Below are 15,344 nucleotides of genomic sequence, written 5' to 3' on the forward strand. Positions count from 1 at the left end.
ATGGTTAAAGTTATATTTCAATAAACAAATACTTCAGGTAGAGCTAGGATCAGATATGTTTAAAATTCTGTAGTCGGAGACACTCAACATTTTGACCCTTGTGGGCTGTATTTCTGAGAGGTAAAGAGTTCCTCTGCTGGCAAGGCTTTCAGCTGATGTACTTCAGCGCTCCATCTCATCCACTTTACAAGGAGGGGGGGATTAATAACCTTGACATGACAAAGTGAAAACAGCCCTCTAATGGGATTACGGCTGTTATAGTTCCCCAGGGCAGTTTCCTAGCTCTTCCACCACTTTTATTGGGTAGTGGCAAGTCTTCCTCTGTGTTTCACTGACCGTTTATGTGTTTGTCTCCCTCGGCCATCCAGTATCGCTTTGCCAAACTGGAGCAACCATCTCAGTTTGGAGGACAGCCGTGCAATTTTCATGGCAGACAAGAGGAGGCCTGTGATGTTCCAGCCCGCTACACCTGTGACAGTATACCTCAGTGTGAGGGATTTCTCTGCGCACAAACAGGTTCATCTATCCCCCTATACACTGCTCTCTAATTTATAACAACATATATTAATATAAATTCTTGTGTTTTAAAACATGAAGCAGTAAGGCTGACTGCTTGGATGATAAAATTCAAGTCACAAGATGAAAAATGTTAATAGACTGTGTTCAAGGTAAGTGAGTCATCTTCATTTCCAGGAGGAGATTTCAGACTACTTTGCTTCTAAGAGCTTTTTTCTTGAAGGAATAGTTTGACATTTAGGGCAAACACACTTATCTACTGTTATTGCAGAGAGTTTCATGGAAAGATCAACACTAAAAATTGACCAATTTCATGTCAGGAGGCCAAGTATAAAGCCTAAGTAGCTGCTGATAGCTAGCAAAGCAGAAAGAATGAAAGCAGAAAGAGTAGCTAGCTTGATTCTCTTTTTTAAAATGGGGAAATAAAAAGCACTAGAGTGAAAACAAAGTTGTCTTTTCTACAGGGGTTTTATTTTATTCTATGTTTTGTCCCAACCAAGCGGCAACCTCCGGTCTAAAAATATGAGTCCAATGAGGAAGTGCTAAAAGCTGCAGTTTATTGAGGATCCGCTTGAGGCTGGCTCTGGAAGTACAGGAAACCACTTACACACCAATTAAAAAAAGCCGATCTTTACAGCAGAAATAAACATGTTTACAGCCTGGTACAAAAGACGAGTGTAGTCTGGATAGATCATTTCTTGATCGGCACACACTGTACGGGGGGTGAATTTTTTTCTAACGCAGCAATTTTGAAGATATTAAGATTAGGAGTCTTCCCATGAGAGGCACAGCTGACTTGATTGACAGGCGGGAACACTGTAGCTGTTGGCTAGGAGGCTCAAAGCCCGCCTCTTTACGTCGCAAACGCTTGACACTAGCAATATGGCTGCCGCCGATGATTTGCATCAAACAGCACTTCAGAAACAGATGGGTGATGTCACAGATACTACGTCCATATTTTATACAGTCTATGGTCCAAACCCAGTGATTCTAACCTATTGGTGGAGTCAAAGCTAGCTAGTCTATCTAAGGGCTAACTGACATCCCCTACATTAGCAGATTTCTGTGTAGCTTTATGTATTTGTACATGCTACTTTTAGCAAAATGCCAAAATGTCAAACATTATCTCTACTTTTGGTAATGAACCTTAACTAAGTGCTGCAGACATCTCTCCTCCAGGTCGCTGTATTCACAGAACTCTGCAGTGCAGTGGTGAGGATGACTGCGGGGACATGTCAGATGAAGCTGGCTGTAGCACGGTTGCCAAGCCTTGCAGGCATGAGACAGAAGAGTATTGGGGAATTGAAAATCTTGCCAAAGGGTGAGTCATCCTCCCATTAATCTGAAATGTGGGTGAGATATTCTCATCAACTTATGCAAAGACCTTGCGCCTCATCAATCTTTGAAGTGTTAAATGCTTTTGCCATTACACGTTTTTCAGGATCAACATCTTGAACAGTAACCTGGAGGGAGTGGTGCTTGATAACAGATACTATGCTGGCAGCTGCCAACTACACTACATCCAGGACGTTGGATATAGGAAACCGCACAACCTCCAACAGTACACTGTACAGGTGAAACTTACAAGCATGTACACATTATTGTATTCACTTGGAGTGGGAGATTTTCTGTACTACTTTCTTATACATTACCTTGTAAAATTATTCTCTCTTCCTTTCTTTTTTAAACAATATCTTTATTGACTTGTCCATGCACATTGTGCATTACACAGACATAAATATTACATTATCATTTTGTACAATACAAAAGTCATTTTTTGTTATTTCCTCCCAAACAAACAAACACTCCATCCTGATCACATTCATCTCTCTCTCAAAGTCTGTTAAACACACAAGACAGAATCTTTATTACAATTAAAGGTACCTTGAATAAAGTAAAATATACATCCACATATACAAAAATGTAAGTTACACCGGTTCTTAGTGTCTTCATCTTTTTTTCTGGGATCTACCATGAGTCCATATAAGTATCTCAGTCTGTGTTTTCAGCCTGTAAAAGCCCTCCTGTATCTCCACTCTTAATATAATCATTAAATGGTTTCCAGATTCCCTCATAAACTGTTAATTTGTTTTTCAAGGTGTACGTGATTATCTCCATTGACATACATTGTGCCATATTTTTAATCCAAGCACAGATTGTAGGTGCATCAGTTTTCTTCCATTTAAAGGCCAATGTTCGTTTTGCTTGCAGTATAGCAAAATCAATAAACTTGCATTGCTTGGTTGTAACAAGATCATCTTAGGGTCTACTGGAATGTCTACTGACAAAATAGTACTGACTCTATTGATCATCTACCTCCAGAAGTTCATAATTCTGCCACACTCCCAAATGCAATGTATAAAGGTTCCTTGAGCATTGTTACATTTAAAGCAACTGTCAGGTATATTGCTGTAAAATGATTCTCTTAGTTGTAACTAATGTCTTTATTGATGTTGAAAACATTAAGTACAATAAATTTGGAGATCAGGAAAAAAATTTAGGTGGCAAAATTTATGAAAATGCACTGACCCATGGATGAACCCTCCAATAATTAAAACTAAAAATGAATTTTAAAAAAATAGGACACCGGCCAAGGTTTTCTTTCTCAACCTGGCAACCTTCAAATAGTCTTAACTGTCTATCTATACTCATTCTATTAAGCAAATGTAAAGTAGTTGTAATTAAAATGCTGGTAGTTACATCCTACAAACAGATAGGTGCTTTTTTTTCTCATGATACTTAATTTCAACCTGTAATAATCATGTTTTTTCTTATTTTTTCTTCATGGTTCGTTTCATTGTTGTATCTGGTGTCTTCCATGTTGGATAGATATTTTTTAGTAAAAAAATTCTGTTATCAATGTGCTTCACTAATCCCACTCTAAAATACACTGCTTTGTGTTTACAGACACAAGGCTCATATGATTTCAGCATGCAGTCCTTTGAGTCCTACTCGGACTACATGGACTTTACCTTGAAGGAGCGTAAGACCCAAGTTAGTATTTCCTTTGGGTTTGCCCTTCCTGGTATTGCAGAGTTTGGCTTCAACTATAACAATGCCAAATATACCAAGTCAGTCAAGAAGATTCGCCGTGCTTCTGGGACGGTGAGATTTTGTTTGCATTTTTTCCTGACCACTGAAGAATCTACTGATTTAATAAATTAAATGCCAAACCAACTAAACTAAAGACATTTATAAATCACACAACAGTGAGCTGTTTACACTTTCTGCAAATATCCACTCCTCAGACAAACAGCTTCGTGAGGGCCAAATCACAATTGGAGCTGGCCCAGTACATTTTAAAGCCAGACGGTTTGATGCTTCACCCGGAGTTTCTGCAGCGCCTGCGCTCTTTGCCTCAGTCCTATGTTTACGGTGAATACAGACAGATCTACAGAGACTATGGCACCCATTACATCACAGAGGCAGCGCTGGGAGGCGACTATGAGTACACCATCATCCTGAACAAAGAGAAGCTCGCAAAGACAGGTAAAAAATAAAGGGAACTACCAAATTTGGATCATAGGTCGGTCAATCCATCCATCCTTTAATCTTTACTTGGTGTCAAATTGCAACCCAAGATATCTCATGACATTTAACTTTAAGAGCAGAGGTAGACCCTTTTTGTTGTATTATTTGGTGAGATCACAGTAACATTAATCCACCGTAAGCAAGCACATGAAAACAGACAGAAACAGCTGAGAGAACCAGACTGTCATTGGTGAACAACCATTTGCCATGACACCAAGGGGTATCAACCTTTCCTGCTTAAGCATCCAGACTGTAGTTGGGAAGCACAGGGGAGACTTATTGGTCTGCTAACCACCTAAGTAGTCTTGCTTTCTGCAAACACATTGTTGTACTGTGGTGATAGAGCACTATGAGCAATCAAATCATATTTGTTCTAAATTGCAGTGTCTTTCATTGTTCTTCTAGATTATTCTTTAGACGACTACAAGCAATGCACGAAGGCAGGCCTCAAGGTTGGAGCTAACATCTACGGTGTTTATGTGTCGGTGGGATTTAGCGGTGGATCCTGCGACGGCCTGCTGAATGAGATGGGAGGTATGGCTGCATGTTTGTTCAGAATTTGTCCAGAATTTGTTCATTTGAGGCAGTAACTGATACTGAAACTCCGAGGTCATCGTGTCTCCCCACAGAGGACACAGCTAGTGGCAGCATGGTGGAGGACTTTGTTGCAGTTGTTAAGGGAGGAAGCAGTGAATCCATCACTGCTTTGGTGTCCAAGAAACTTCCCACCCCGCAGCTGATGGGTCTGTGGGGTGAGGGCGTGCGTTTCAACCCTGACTTCATTCGAACAACAGTGAGTTTCTCTGTTATTCCCAAACCTCAGTTATCTTTAACAGATCCCATTATTTTTTCTGTTTCAGTTTTTACAATGCATGCTTTGATCCTATTCAAGTGCTTCTTTATTCTCACGCTTCTTGTCTCTTAGAATTCACTCCTAGTTCTGTCCTTCCTTTTCATTTCACCATCTCTCCTTGTAGCTGTAATAAAACTATTTATGAGGAATTGACCTAGATAATTGATACAAAAACATTTTCAGGAGTGGGTCAGAGGTGGGACCCAGATTAGCAGAATTACAGAGGGGCAAAGTACAGCCAGTCTGGTCAATAGCAATTTGGAGGGAAACCAGCAAAAGATGCCTTCTGTGCCAAATACAAGCAGGCTGCTTTGGTCTAACACGTTCAAGATTTCATTGAGCTCTATGTGAAACAAAAGAATATGAACAATAGAGAGGTCCTAGATTTATAATAATGACATGCTTTTTGCATTAGACTAAGCCGCTATATGAGTTGGTGACCTCCAGAGACTTCTCACATCATGCCACCCTGAAAAGAAACCTGAAGAGAGCGCTGTCAGAGTACCTGGCAGAGGCGGATTCATGTCGGTGTGCTCCATGCCACAACAACGGTGTGGCTGTTTTGAGAGGTACCTCATTGGTTTTTGACTGAAAGCTGATTATTTTGGCCATCTACCACAGGCCCTATCACTTTGGTTTATAATATGAAGCATTGAGGTATTTGGATGAAAGTCCCTTTGCATCTTCACAGCAATCAATACAGATATATTTTTGTTACAAAAATGATAAAGACGAAAGTGACCCTGACCAAGGTTACACTTTCAGTAATAATGTTATTGATGACTGAAACTGTATAACTAAAATACTTCTATCCATCAACAGGTAACAGGTGTGACTGTGTGTGTCCTGTTGGCTACAGTGGGCGGGGTTGTGAGATCACTCAAAGGCGCAAAGGTTAGTGCTTGGGATCCAAGATTTCCACAACACTAAACACAAGAAAACATTTTCTTTAACCAATCAAGACAAGTATAAATGATGTGATTTGGTCCTTTCTGGCAGATGTGGCCATAGATGGCAGCTGGAGCTGCTGGGGTGCATGGTCATCCTGCAGTGGAGGAACAATGAGCAGGAGTCGACAGTGTAGCAACCCTGCACCCAGCAACAGAGGCATGAACTGCCGAGGACTGGAACAGGAGTCGAGTGATTGTTTTTAAAATAACAGTCCTGATGTCAATAAAGATTTATCAAAAGGAAATATTTCAGTCTGTGATGTGTCTTTGTAAAATGAATCCTATTTAAATTTTAAAAAGATATCATAACGATTGATTGAAATGTTTTTATTTATTTATGTTTTGTCAGTGTAACTGTGAGATTACAGTTTATAAATTTACTGGGTTACTAGGTACTGATCTTTGTTTGGTTTGTTTAAACCAAATAAAGGTCATTTTATAAATGTCAAACTTAAGATTTAGATCTGAAATTGACAGTTTTCACTTCCTTCCCTTCCCAAAAGTCCAGGCACAAAAAAATTCACAGAAATTTAGAGTAATGTTCTGACACATTTATTCAGTTTTGAAAGTATACAGTGTACAGTTTATCATAGTATATCTTTCTCATTCATGAAAAGTGTAAAAGTTGTAAAAATCATTCTGGTTTAACACTGAGGGCCTTAACAGTGTAGGGTCTGAGAGGGGGAGCCCAGACAGGATGCTCCACCTCCATCAGGTGCAGGATTATCGCAGGTTCTGGTACGAGTTTTCGTCCCTGACACACAAGACGACCAGCGCCCCCAGCATGACCACGACCCATCTGTCTTTGTATCTGTTGGGTAAAATCAGGGGGGTTACTAGTAAAACGTAACAGTTAGAATCTGGATATGTCTGCACACTGTTACTTCTTTATCACATCCTCTGACCGGAAGAGAACATAAAACAAGCAGCTGATCATTCAGCCAAAGGAGAAAAGTGCCTTGATGAATTCGTTTCCAGGTAGTCAAATGAGAAAATGTATATTAATGTTCCACGTGAAGCTAATTACCAAATAAACAACTCCTTTACACAGGTGACAGGGAGCAAAATCATCTTAAAAGTTTGAGTTATAGTGCTTTAAAAGACAACACCCTTTATTTCACACTGCAGTGTTGCTTCATGACCCTTTAGAAGAAACTTTTTTTGTCCACAACATTAAAACCTAACTGCATTATTTTAAGAAACAAGCTCTGGGTGCCTTTGTTTACATGCAACTTGAACGATATATACTGTACACTGAATGTCACCATCAGGAATTTAGCCAACATTTTCATGTTTTCATTCTTAACATGATAAATAATTAAGTAGTTTATGGGGCGCCGTTTGTAAAGTGGTGCACCCTGAAAATAACAGCATAATTTCTCCACATCTAGCTCCAAAATATCATTAAAACGTAGTGTGAATTTTTAAAAGTAACTTTTTTTAGAGCGATATTTGTGATATTTTTCACATTTATTTTTGTTGTGACAAATATATTTAAGATATATTTAATTTAACTGTTAATTCTAAATGTTAAATCTAAATGTTAAATCTAAATGTTAAATTTAAAACTAAATGTTAAATGTTAAATATAAATATAAATATTAAATATAAATGTTGTTTGCGCCCTGTGATAGGTTGGCGACCTGTCCGGGGTGTACCCTGCCTTCCGCCCGATGCCAGCTGGGATAGGCTCCAGCCCCTGTGACCCCTAACGGGATAAGCAGTCAAGATAATGGATGGATGGATGGATGTTGATTGTTAAATTTAAATGTTAAATGGGAAATATAAATGTATAATGTTGCTCTGCGATCCTAAATATTTAGCTAATATGCAAATTCACACTGCCGCCTAGCAGAAGTACCAAAATAAAAGCTCCATGGCAATACAGATATCCCAACTGTCAGTATTGACCCCTACAGGTTACTAGCCAGACTGCCCACCGTCCATACTGGACCTAGCTAAGAGGATCGCTAACAGTCTTCTTTTCATACGCTAACCATCTCCAGCTGACTATGTAACCAACAGATAAGAGTGGTAGTAATAAACTATATTAGACTTACTTTATTTTGATAAATCCTCCTGTTTCCCTTTGCTGCTATACATGACCTAAGACTCACCTCTTCTCAGAGTCTCTTCACAGGCGTCTCCCTGGTAGCCTGACTTGCAGATGCAGCGACAGGAGGTGCCCGCAAGGACAGGGATTCCATTGTGCCTGCAGGGGGCACAGCGGCATGAGCCAAACTGCTGCAGATACTCCTCCCATGCCCTTTCCATGTTAGCAAGTCTCGCTCCTACAAGGTCAGAGGCTGTGCTGAGGCGCACTAACTCATAAATCGGCATTGTCTTGTTCATAAAAATAGTTAAAGAGAGGATGGAGAAGGAAAAAAGGATAAAGACAAAATGTGATTAATAAACAGACAACAATGCCAACAAAGATGATGGTATGTCAAATACAAGACAGTATATTCCACAGACTGTAAAACATATGGACATGGTGTTGAAGCAGAAGCTAATGCAGAAGTGGCTTTAACTTATAGATTTTTCTCTAAGTGCCAGCAGGGGACGACTCTATAGAATGCAAAAAGAATACTAACATGGAGGAGAGCACACCTCATAATTTCCAGAAGAGTTTGTGGCCTTAATGCAGATACAGCATCAAATTATAATGTTCATATTTAGTAAAATAGATGATAAAGCAGGGTAAACTGAAGCGTATGAGACGTATCAATCTTATTTCGGTCATGTCCATGTCTTTTGAACAATGCATGGTTTCTTCCCGTAAGTTACCTCATGTTCAATGACTGTCGGGTTATATTTGAGGGATGCTCCCCAGTTCTTGTAGGTTTGAGGGTCTCTGATAACCAACAGACCACCGCTTCTGTCAATAATCCCACCTTTCACCAGAGTTATAATGTCCTCAATATCAGCTGAATCAGAGTTTTGTGCTGCGTTTCAAATGAAAAGAAAATAACACTTACAGCAACAGGATACATAAAGCTCATATGGTTAGGTATTATGAGGAACTCATGAAAAACAGGATCCTGACAGTTTTTTAATATCTTACTTCGATCAAACGATCCCCCTTTTTTGCACGAATCACCTCCCACTTTGAAATCTGCCTTTCCATAGCTGTCCATGGGAAAGCTCAAACCAATAGAGCCACCAAAGCATCTACCAGCTTGCTCTCCCTGCAGATCTATGAGATTAGAGAAAGAGAATTAGAAATAAAACACAACCTGATAACACGTTATTCTATCACATGATAATGACTAGCAAACAGGAAATCCCACTGTACTTGATTTCGCCATTGAGGTTTTGTTGAGGACCATAACATATTCAAGGGTTCCTCCCATGGTTCCCTCAGTGACATAATGGGTTCCAAATGTGTTGAAGAAGTGGGAGTATAACCCAAAGTCATACTGCTCAGGGAGATCCATGAGTGACACGAAGAAGTCTTCATGAAGCATCAACTTATCACTCCTCATTTTGAAACGAGCTGTTTGCACTTTAGACCAAAGCCTCACAAACCCAAGGTCCTGGAAACATAAAGACAAGAGTTTAAGAGTTCTATTATAACATTTCAGAGGCTCAAAAAGTGCTTCAAAAGGATTCCAAAAATAATGGGGTTTTTTGTTTCCACCACAGATACCCAACACTGTAATGGGAATTGTAGTATTGTGTATAATAACAATGATGTATGTGCTTTTCTACTGAGAGTAAAATGAGATTACTAATATCACTCTCATATGCTAGTAAACTACAGCTGGGGGATTGTTTGCCTTTCTTATTACCCGGCTTTCTTGTTACTCACCCACCTGCGTTAAAAACTTCATTCTGATTGATCCAAAGCCCATAACAGCTGCAATTAATTCCCAATAGCAAAAGCAACGCCAAAGACAACCTGATCACACACGTCATATCAACAGCGTTAAAAGTTGTGACATTTTCCTCATTAGTGGTTAAAGGTGTGTGGAGAAGGTGAAGGAGAGCTGAATAAGGACAGAAATGTCCCCATAAACACTCAACCACAAGTCCCCTTCACCTTTTCTAACATTACCTAATCTGTTGCCATGGAAGTGTTGCAGACCTTGGAATTGGAGGGACTATTTTTTCAAATCTGTGTAAATAAATCGTGTTTACACAGACAAAGTCAACTTTAAATCAATATGCTGTGCCAACTTGTTGATGTCTTTAGTTGATGGCAACATGATAAGTGGGATAATGCACAGTAACAGGTGGTTACTGACCCCGAAAAGCCCTGCGCATAGCAGGCGACCCATTCCACCCGTCTCACAGCCTCTTCAGCCTGTTGCCATTAGGAAGGAGATTATGCAGTCTCCGGGCCAAATCCTCAGTATGTCTAGTGCATACTGCAGTTTATTTGACAATAAAGAAGACTTTGACTTTGACTTTATGCAAATCAGAATCCCAAAAGGGTGAGCATGATCCTGACAAAAAGCAGAGTTCAACATACACTATCCCATACTTAGCTAAAAGGCTAAAAATGTATGCAGCTGTCAGTGTAACTTAATGCTTGCACACAAAAATTTGAAATCTTTAAATTTTGTGATACGTACAAAAAATAACTGATAGTTCAGATAAAGAAGGGAGTTATGTGTCAGCCTACATCATATCTCTTTTTTATACAAGTAAGTAGATCATACCTGGCTTTTATGTTGAGTTATGTTCCTGAGAAACTCAGACTCATGACTCCCCCTCAGTCCCACCTCCACGAACTGGACCCCAACAGTGACACCAGCGTTGAATGAGTCCATTTCTTTCCTCGCCTGCAGCAGACTGACCATATCCTCATAGTATTCATGAGAGCCCTCCGATCTAGCTTCAGCCTGTAACAGGTTACACTTCATGTTAGAATATCTAAACTCTTAGAGCCCATGGATTATTTAACACCAGGAAATGAATAACACCATTGAAACAACGTACAACAAAACGGTAGGCATGGTAGTTGTAGGGTTTTCTGTAGTTCTTTTCCTCTTCATTGTAGCGCAGGTTCTCACAAAGCGCGTCATAGATGAACTTCCTCCATTCACCATTGTAGACGTATTCACACCTTCCTCCGAAGTACTTTGGATCGAGTACTCGATCTACAAATTCTCCAGTCAAGGCGTTGTATCTAGGCAAAAAATAAATCAAATAAGTTATCACAAAAAAGTATGAATTTCAAATGAGACATATCAAGCAAAATAAATAATGAGTAAACCGTGAAATTATCTGTATTTGTAGCCAATGTTTAGCAATAATAGCTGTGCAGTGTGTACCCCTGAGTGCCCCGTTCTGCCCCAGGAATCGGCATGAGGGTGGAACATTTGTCATCTCTCGTGTTGAGGTTCTCACAGTCATCTTCATCAGAAAAGTCCTCACAGTCTGGCTCTCCATTACAGCGCAGGGACCGGCTAATGCAGCGCCCTAAATAGACAGAAATGGTTTCAAACACAGTTACTCCACATGTCTATGCACACACCATCAGCTTAAAGATGAGGTTAGGTTTGAGAGATAGTTGTTGGGATTTGCCTGTTTCTTTGCAGGTGAAGTCCTCTCCACAGTAATCTGGGACCAGACACTGTGTGGTCGCTGTTGGACATATTAGTCGATCCCAGAGTGTCTCATAGCACTCTGTGCCTCCAAACTGTGACGGCTTCTCCAAGTATCGGAAACGGAACTAAAAGGAAGTCAAATAAAGTTTGTGCTCGGATGTCCAATATAACAAATGCCTTAAGCCACGCATTCAGTGTTGACATTTGACCAATCAGAGGGAGTCCTTATATATGGGGCAAGCGATTACACCATCCGGCCCATCAGATGAAACCACAGCTATCAGCTACCCTTAGATTAACTGGTGTATATTTGTTATAAACTGCAAGTAGCACTATTACTGAGGATAGAGAGAGGGGTAGACAATGTGGTACAGAAAAAGCTTGTGGCTAAATCAAAACAGTCCTTCTGCCATTTAGAATACTTTTGGATTCATGAGAGATAGTATTTGACAAAAAAACATGCTAAACATCAAAATAATTTGCACTGTAGCTTGAACAATATGAATACTTGAACATTATTCACTGCACAAAAAACACATTTAATCTCAAGACTGAACAACGCTCACACATTACAGGTTTTCTCATATCTTTAAGGCCTGACCTGGACTTCTCTTGACCTGGTAGAGGCCCTCGAGACAACAAAGTTTCAAGGTATTAATGAGAAAATCTGTTCCTTGGAAGTAGGACAACTACACTTTAAGGGCCTGCGACAATTAACAGTGTTTTTTTGTACTGGCAGCATCTATTTTATTAAACCTATACAGTTTTGTGTTGTCAGCACTCAGCATCCTGAGCGCAAATACACCCTCAGCTTCAGCTGCACTCTCAGTGCTCTCAGTTGAGAGTAGTTCAACTTTGGAACAACGCTATGCTCCTCAGTTTCAACTCCTGAAATACATGACCATCAAAACCAAGAAGGGATGGGGCCTTTAATATCGACTTTGTTAACAACAATGGGGGAGGTCTTCATGGAGGAAAGTAATCACAGTAATCATTTTAGGGAGCTATTTCAAGGTCTTGGGCTGCTGCTTGTTCTACAACAGCTTCAATCAGTTGTTTTTTCATCTTCTATGTAAAAATCTTCTGAATGAGAACAAATATGATGCATACAGAGCATTGTAATATAGACTTAATGGTCAATAATATATACATATATATATATACATACAATGGATATCAAAAATCTACACACCCCTGTTAAAATGCCATGTTTTGTGATGTAAAAAAATGAGACCAAGATCAATCATGTCAGAACTTTTTCTACCTTTAATGTGACCTATAACGTGAAAAATTCAATTGAAAAAAAATGAAATATTTTAGGGGGAAGAATAAAAATAATAATAATAATAATGTGGTTGCATAAGTAGACACCCTTTAACTAATAATTTTTTGATGCACCTTTTGGATTTGTTACAGCACTCCATTTTTTTGGGTAGTTATCTATTAGCATGGCACATCTTGACGTGGCAATATTTGCCCATTCTTGTTTACAAGGGCATTTCTTGTGTGCAGCCCTCTTCAGACCACCCCACAGATATTCAATTGGATTCAGGTCTGGGCTCTAGCTGGGCTTTTCCAAAACTTTAATCTTCTTCTGGTGAAGCCATGCTTTTGTTGATTTCGATGTATGCTCGTTGTCATGTTGAAAGGTGAAATTCCTCTTCATCTTCAGCTTTCTATCGGAGGCCTGGAGGTTTTGTGCAAAAATTGACTGGTATTAGTAACTGTTCATACTTCCCTCCACCTTGACTAAGGCCCTGGTTCCAGCTGAAGAAAAACAGCCCCAAAGCATGATTCTCATCTTTCATCAGTTTTGGAGGGATGTCCAGTTCTTGGTAATTTCACTGTTGTGCCATATTTTCTCCACTTGATGATGACTGTCTTCACTGTGGTCCATGGTATATATCTAATGCCTTGGAACATTTGTATACCCTTCTCCTGACTGATACCTTTCAACAATGAGGTCTCTCTGATGCTTTGGAAGCTCTCTGTGGACCATGGCTTTTGCTGTAAGATGCAACTAAGGAAGTGTCAGGAAAATTCTCCTGGAACAGCTGATCTTTATTGGGATTAATCAAAGACACTTTAAATTATGACAGGTGTATACTGATTACTATTTTTTTTTTTTTTTTTTTTTTTTTTTTTTTTGGGCTTTTTACACCTTTATTGATAGAGGGAGAGGACAGTGGATAGTGTAGGAAACGGAGAGAGTGGGGGAATGACATGCGGGAAAGGAGCCACAGGCTGGATTTGAACCCGGGCCGCCCGCTACATGGGCGCACAACTTAACCAGTAGGCCAAGTCTGTGCCCCTGATTACTATTTGTCCTGAGTTTGAATTTGATTGGTTAATTCTGAACACAGCCAAATCCCCAGTTATTAGAGGGTGTGTACACTTATGCAACTACATTATTATTTATTTATTTTTATTCTTCCCTCTAAAAGATTTTTTTTTAATTTCAATTGAATTGTTATAGGTCACATTAAAGGTGGAAAAAGTTCTGACATAATTTATCTTGGTCTCATTTTTTACATCACAAACTTGACATTTTAACAGGGGTGTGTAGACTTTTGATAGCCACTGTATATATATATATATATATATACACACAATCACACATATATGAGCCCACCTTCATTGATTTTATATTGGAGCAGGAATGCTGACTAAATGTAATCATTGTTCCCTTTGTACTCAATGATTATCTCATCCATTATGTATTGAGCTGAGCTGCCAAACAAAGAGACGGTCTAGTTTCATGTTTTTACAGACAGATTTAGTTTTACTACAACCAGGTACTGAACATAGCCCAGTAAATAGGGACTGTTAAAATCATTTTTATGGCACATCTTAAAATTATTTGTTTGCAGTTTATGGAGAAAAATACACAGTTACCTTTTTGTCTGTGCAGGCATTACATGGAGTCCAGGAAGACCAAGGCCCCAGCTTACAGTTGATAGGAATCGGTCTGTTTACAGCTCTGATTCTCCTCGTCCCAGCCCCACTGCGCCATGCAAACAGAACCCCTTTATCATCTCTGTTCTTCGTCTAATACCCCTGGGGTATGAGATGTATTAAATAACTGCTACTGAGATGTTATCAAGGGAATATAAGAGGTAGTGAAGCAAGGAATACAGCACCTGTTATCAGCAGTTGTCCATGGCCTCCTGGATGCATTCACATGTGGGCTATGAAAGATAAACAGATTCAGCCAACATAAGATCAGAGGTAAATTCATAAATAACTCCATAGAAATGCTCGTCCTTCAGATAAAATGCAACTTCAAAAACAGTTGTTGTTATCCTGTGGGGACTTCAACCGCTGCAGTCTCGACCAACCACAGTGAATGATTTATCAAAAGTAAACACACACTCTTACAACAGTTGGGAAAGTTTTTTTTTAATGATCTCTAAGCACGATTTCCGATCATCACCCCCACAAAAAACTTAAATCAGGACACAGCAGGCTGTTCAAATACACACAAGAAAGTAAAAATAGCAGTAAATCAAAAACCTTGAAGTAAACCTTGTCTTTTAGCCACAGGGAGATAATCTGCAATTTTTATAAATAAAATGATTATGATGATGATGATGAGTATTATTATTATCATTGTTATTATTCTGATTTTTATGATTATAATAGTAATTATTATTATCATTATGATAATGATTATCATTATAATCATTGTTATTATTAGGATGTTTATGTTTATAATAATTATTATTATCATTATCAATATGACGATGATGATTTTGATGAAAATGATGATGATGATGATGATGACGATGATGATGATGATGATGATATGATGCTGATGCTGATGATGATGATGATGATGATGACGATTATGATGATGATGATGATGATAATGATGACGATGATGATGATGATTATTATTATTATTATTATTAATTATAATAACATTATTTATATAGCACC

The 15,344-nt window shown here is 39.1% G+C and overlaps 2 protein-coding genes across 3 annotated transcripts; one reads left to right on the top strand and one right to left on the bottom strand.

Moving 5' to 3' along the window:
• Nucleotides 1-341: 341 nt before the first annotated feature.
• Nucleotides 342-6,090, top strand: c8b (complement component 8, beta polypeptide). 2 transcript variants are annotated; one of them, XM_034704044.1, is made up of 10 exons: nt 342-516; nt 1,696-1,837; nt 1,958-2,090; nt 3,424-3,621; nt 3,765-4,005; nt 4,453-4,581; nt 4,677-4,840; nt 5,316-5,469; nt 5,723-5,794; nt 5,900-6,090. In XM_034704044.1, the coding sequence occupies exons 1-10, from the start codon at nt 342-344 to the stop codon at nt 6,052-6,054; spliced, it is 1,563 nt and encodes a 520-aa protein (XP_034559935.1). In that variant the 3' UTR covers nt 6,055-6,090. The 2 variants fall into 2 exon arrangements, with proteins under 2 accessions (XP_034559935.1, XP_034559936.1); XM_034704045.1 differs by lacking the exon at nt 342-516 and adding an exon at nt 1,408-1,447.
• A 296-nt stretch (nt 6,091-6,386) lies between these two features.
• Nucleotides 6,387-14,672, bottom strand: c8a (complement component 8, alpha polypeptide). The gene is made up of 11 exons (XM_034703046.1): nt 14,546-14,672; nt 14,301-14,409; nt 11,383-11,530; nt 11,130-11,277; nt 10,795-10,984; nt 10,515-10,697; nt 9,146-9,386; nt 8,915-9,046; nt 8,638-8,795; nt 7,968-8,193; nt 6,387-6,661 (listed from the first exon to the last, which is right to left on the bottom strand). Exons 1-11 carry the CDS (start codon nt 14,653-14,655, stop codon nt 6,510-6,512), a joined length of 1,797 nt encoding a protein of 598 aa, XP_034558937.1. The 5' UTR covers nt 14,656-14,672; the 3' UTR covers nt 6,387-6,509.
• Nucleotides 14,673-15,344: the final 672 nt, after the last annotated feature.

Source organism: Notolabrus celidotus, chromosome 15, assembly GCF_009762535.1.
Source record: "Notolabrus celidotus isolate fNotCel1 chromosome 15, fNotCel1.pri, whole genome shotgun sequence".
Lineage (NCBI taxonomy): Eukaryota > Metazoa > Chordata > Actinopteri > Labriformes > Labridae > Notolabrus > Notolabrus celidotus.

What these genes read in the sequence shown, in the direction of transcription:
- c8b (XM_034704044.1), top strand. Translation starts at nt 342, where the DNA reads ATGTGTTTGTCTCCCTCGGCCATCCAGTATCGCTTTGCCAAACTGGAG. An exon ending in CGGTGTGGCTGTTTTGAGAG is followed by an intron (nt 5,470 to 5,722) that starts GTACCTCATTGG and finishes ATCCATCAACAG; the next exon opens with GTAACAGGTGTGACTGTGTG. An exon ending in GATCACTCAAAGGCGCAAAG is followed by an intron (nt 5,795 to 5,899) that starts GTTAGTGCTTGG and finishes CCTTTCTGGCAG; the next exon opens with ATGTGGCCATAGATGGCAGC.
- c8a (XM_034703046.1), bottom strand. Translation starts at nt 14,655, where the DNA reads ATGGAGTTATTTATGAATTTACCTCTGATCTTATGTTGGCTGAATCTG. An exon ending in TGGACAACTGCTGATAACAG is followed by an intron (nt 14,410 to 14,545) that starts GTGCTGTATTCC and finishes TGCATGGCGCAG; the next exon opens with TGGGGCTGGGACGAGGAGAA. An exon ending in CGACAGTCATTGAACATGAG is followed by an intron (nt 8,194 to 8,637) that starts GTAACTTACGGG and finishes TTTATGAACAAG; the next exon opens with ACAATGCCGATTTATGAGTT.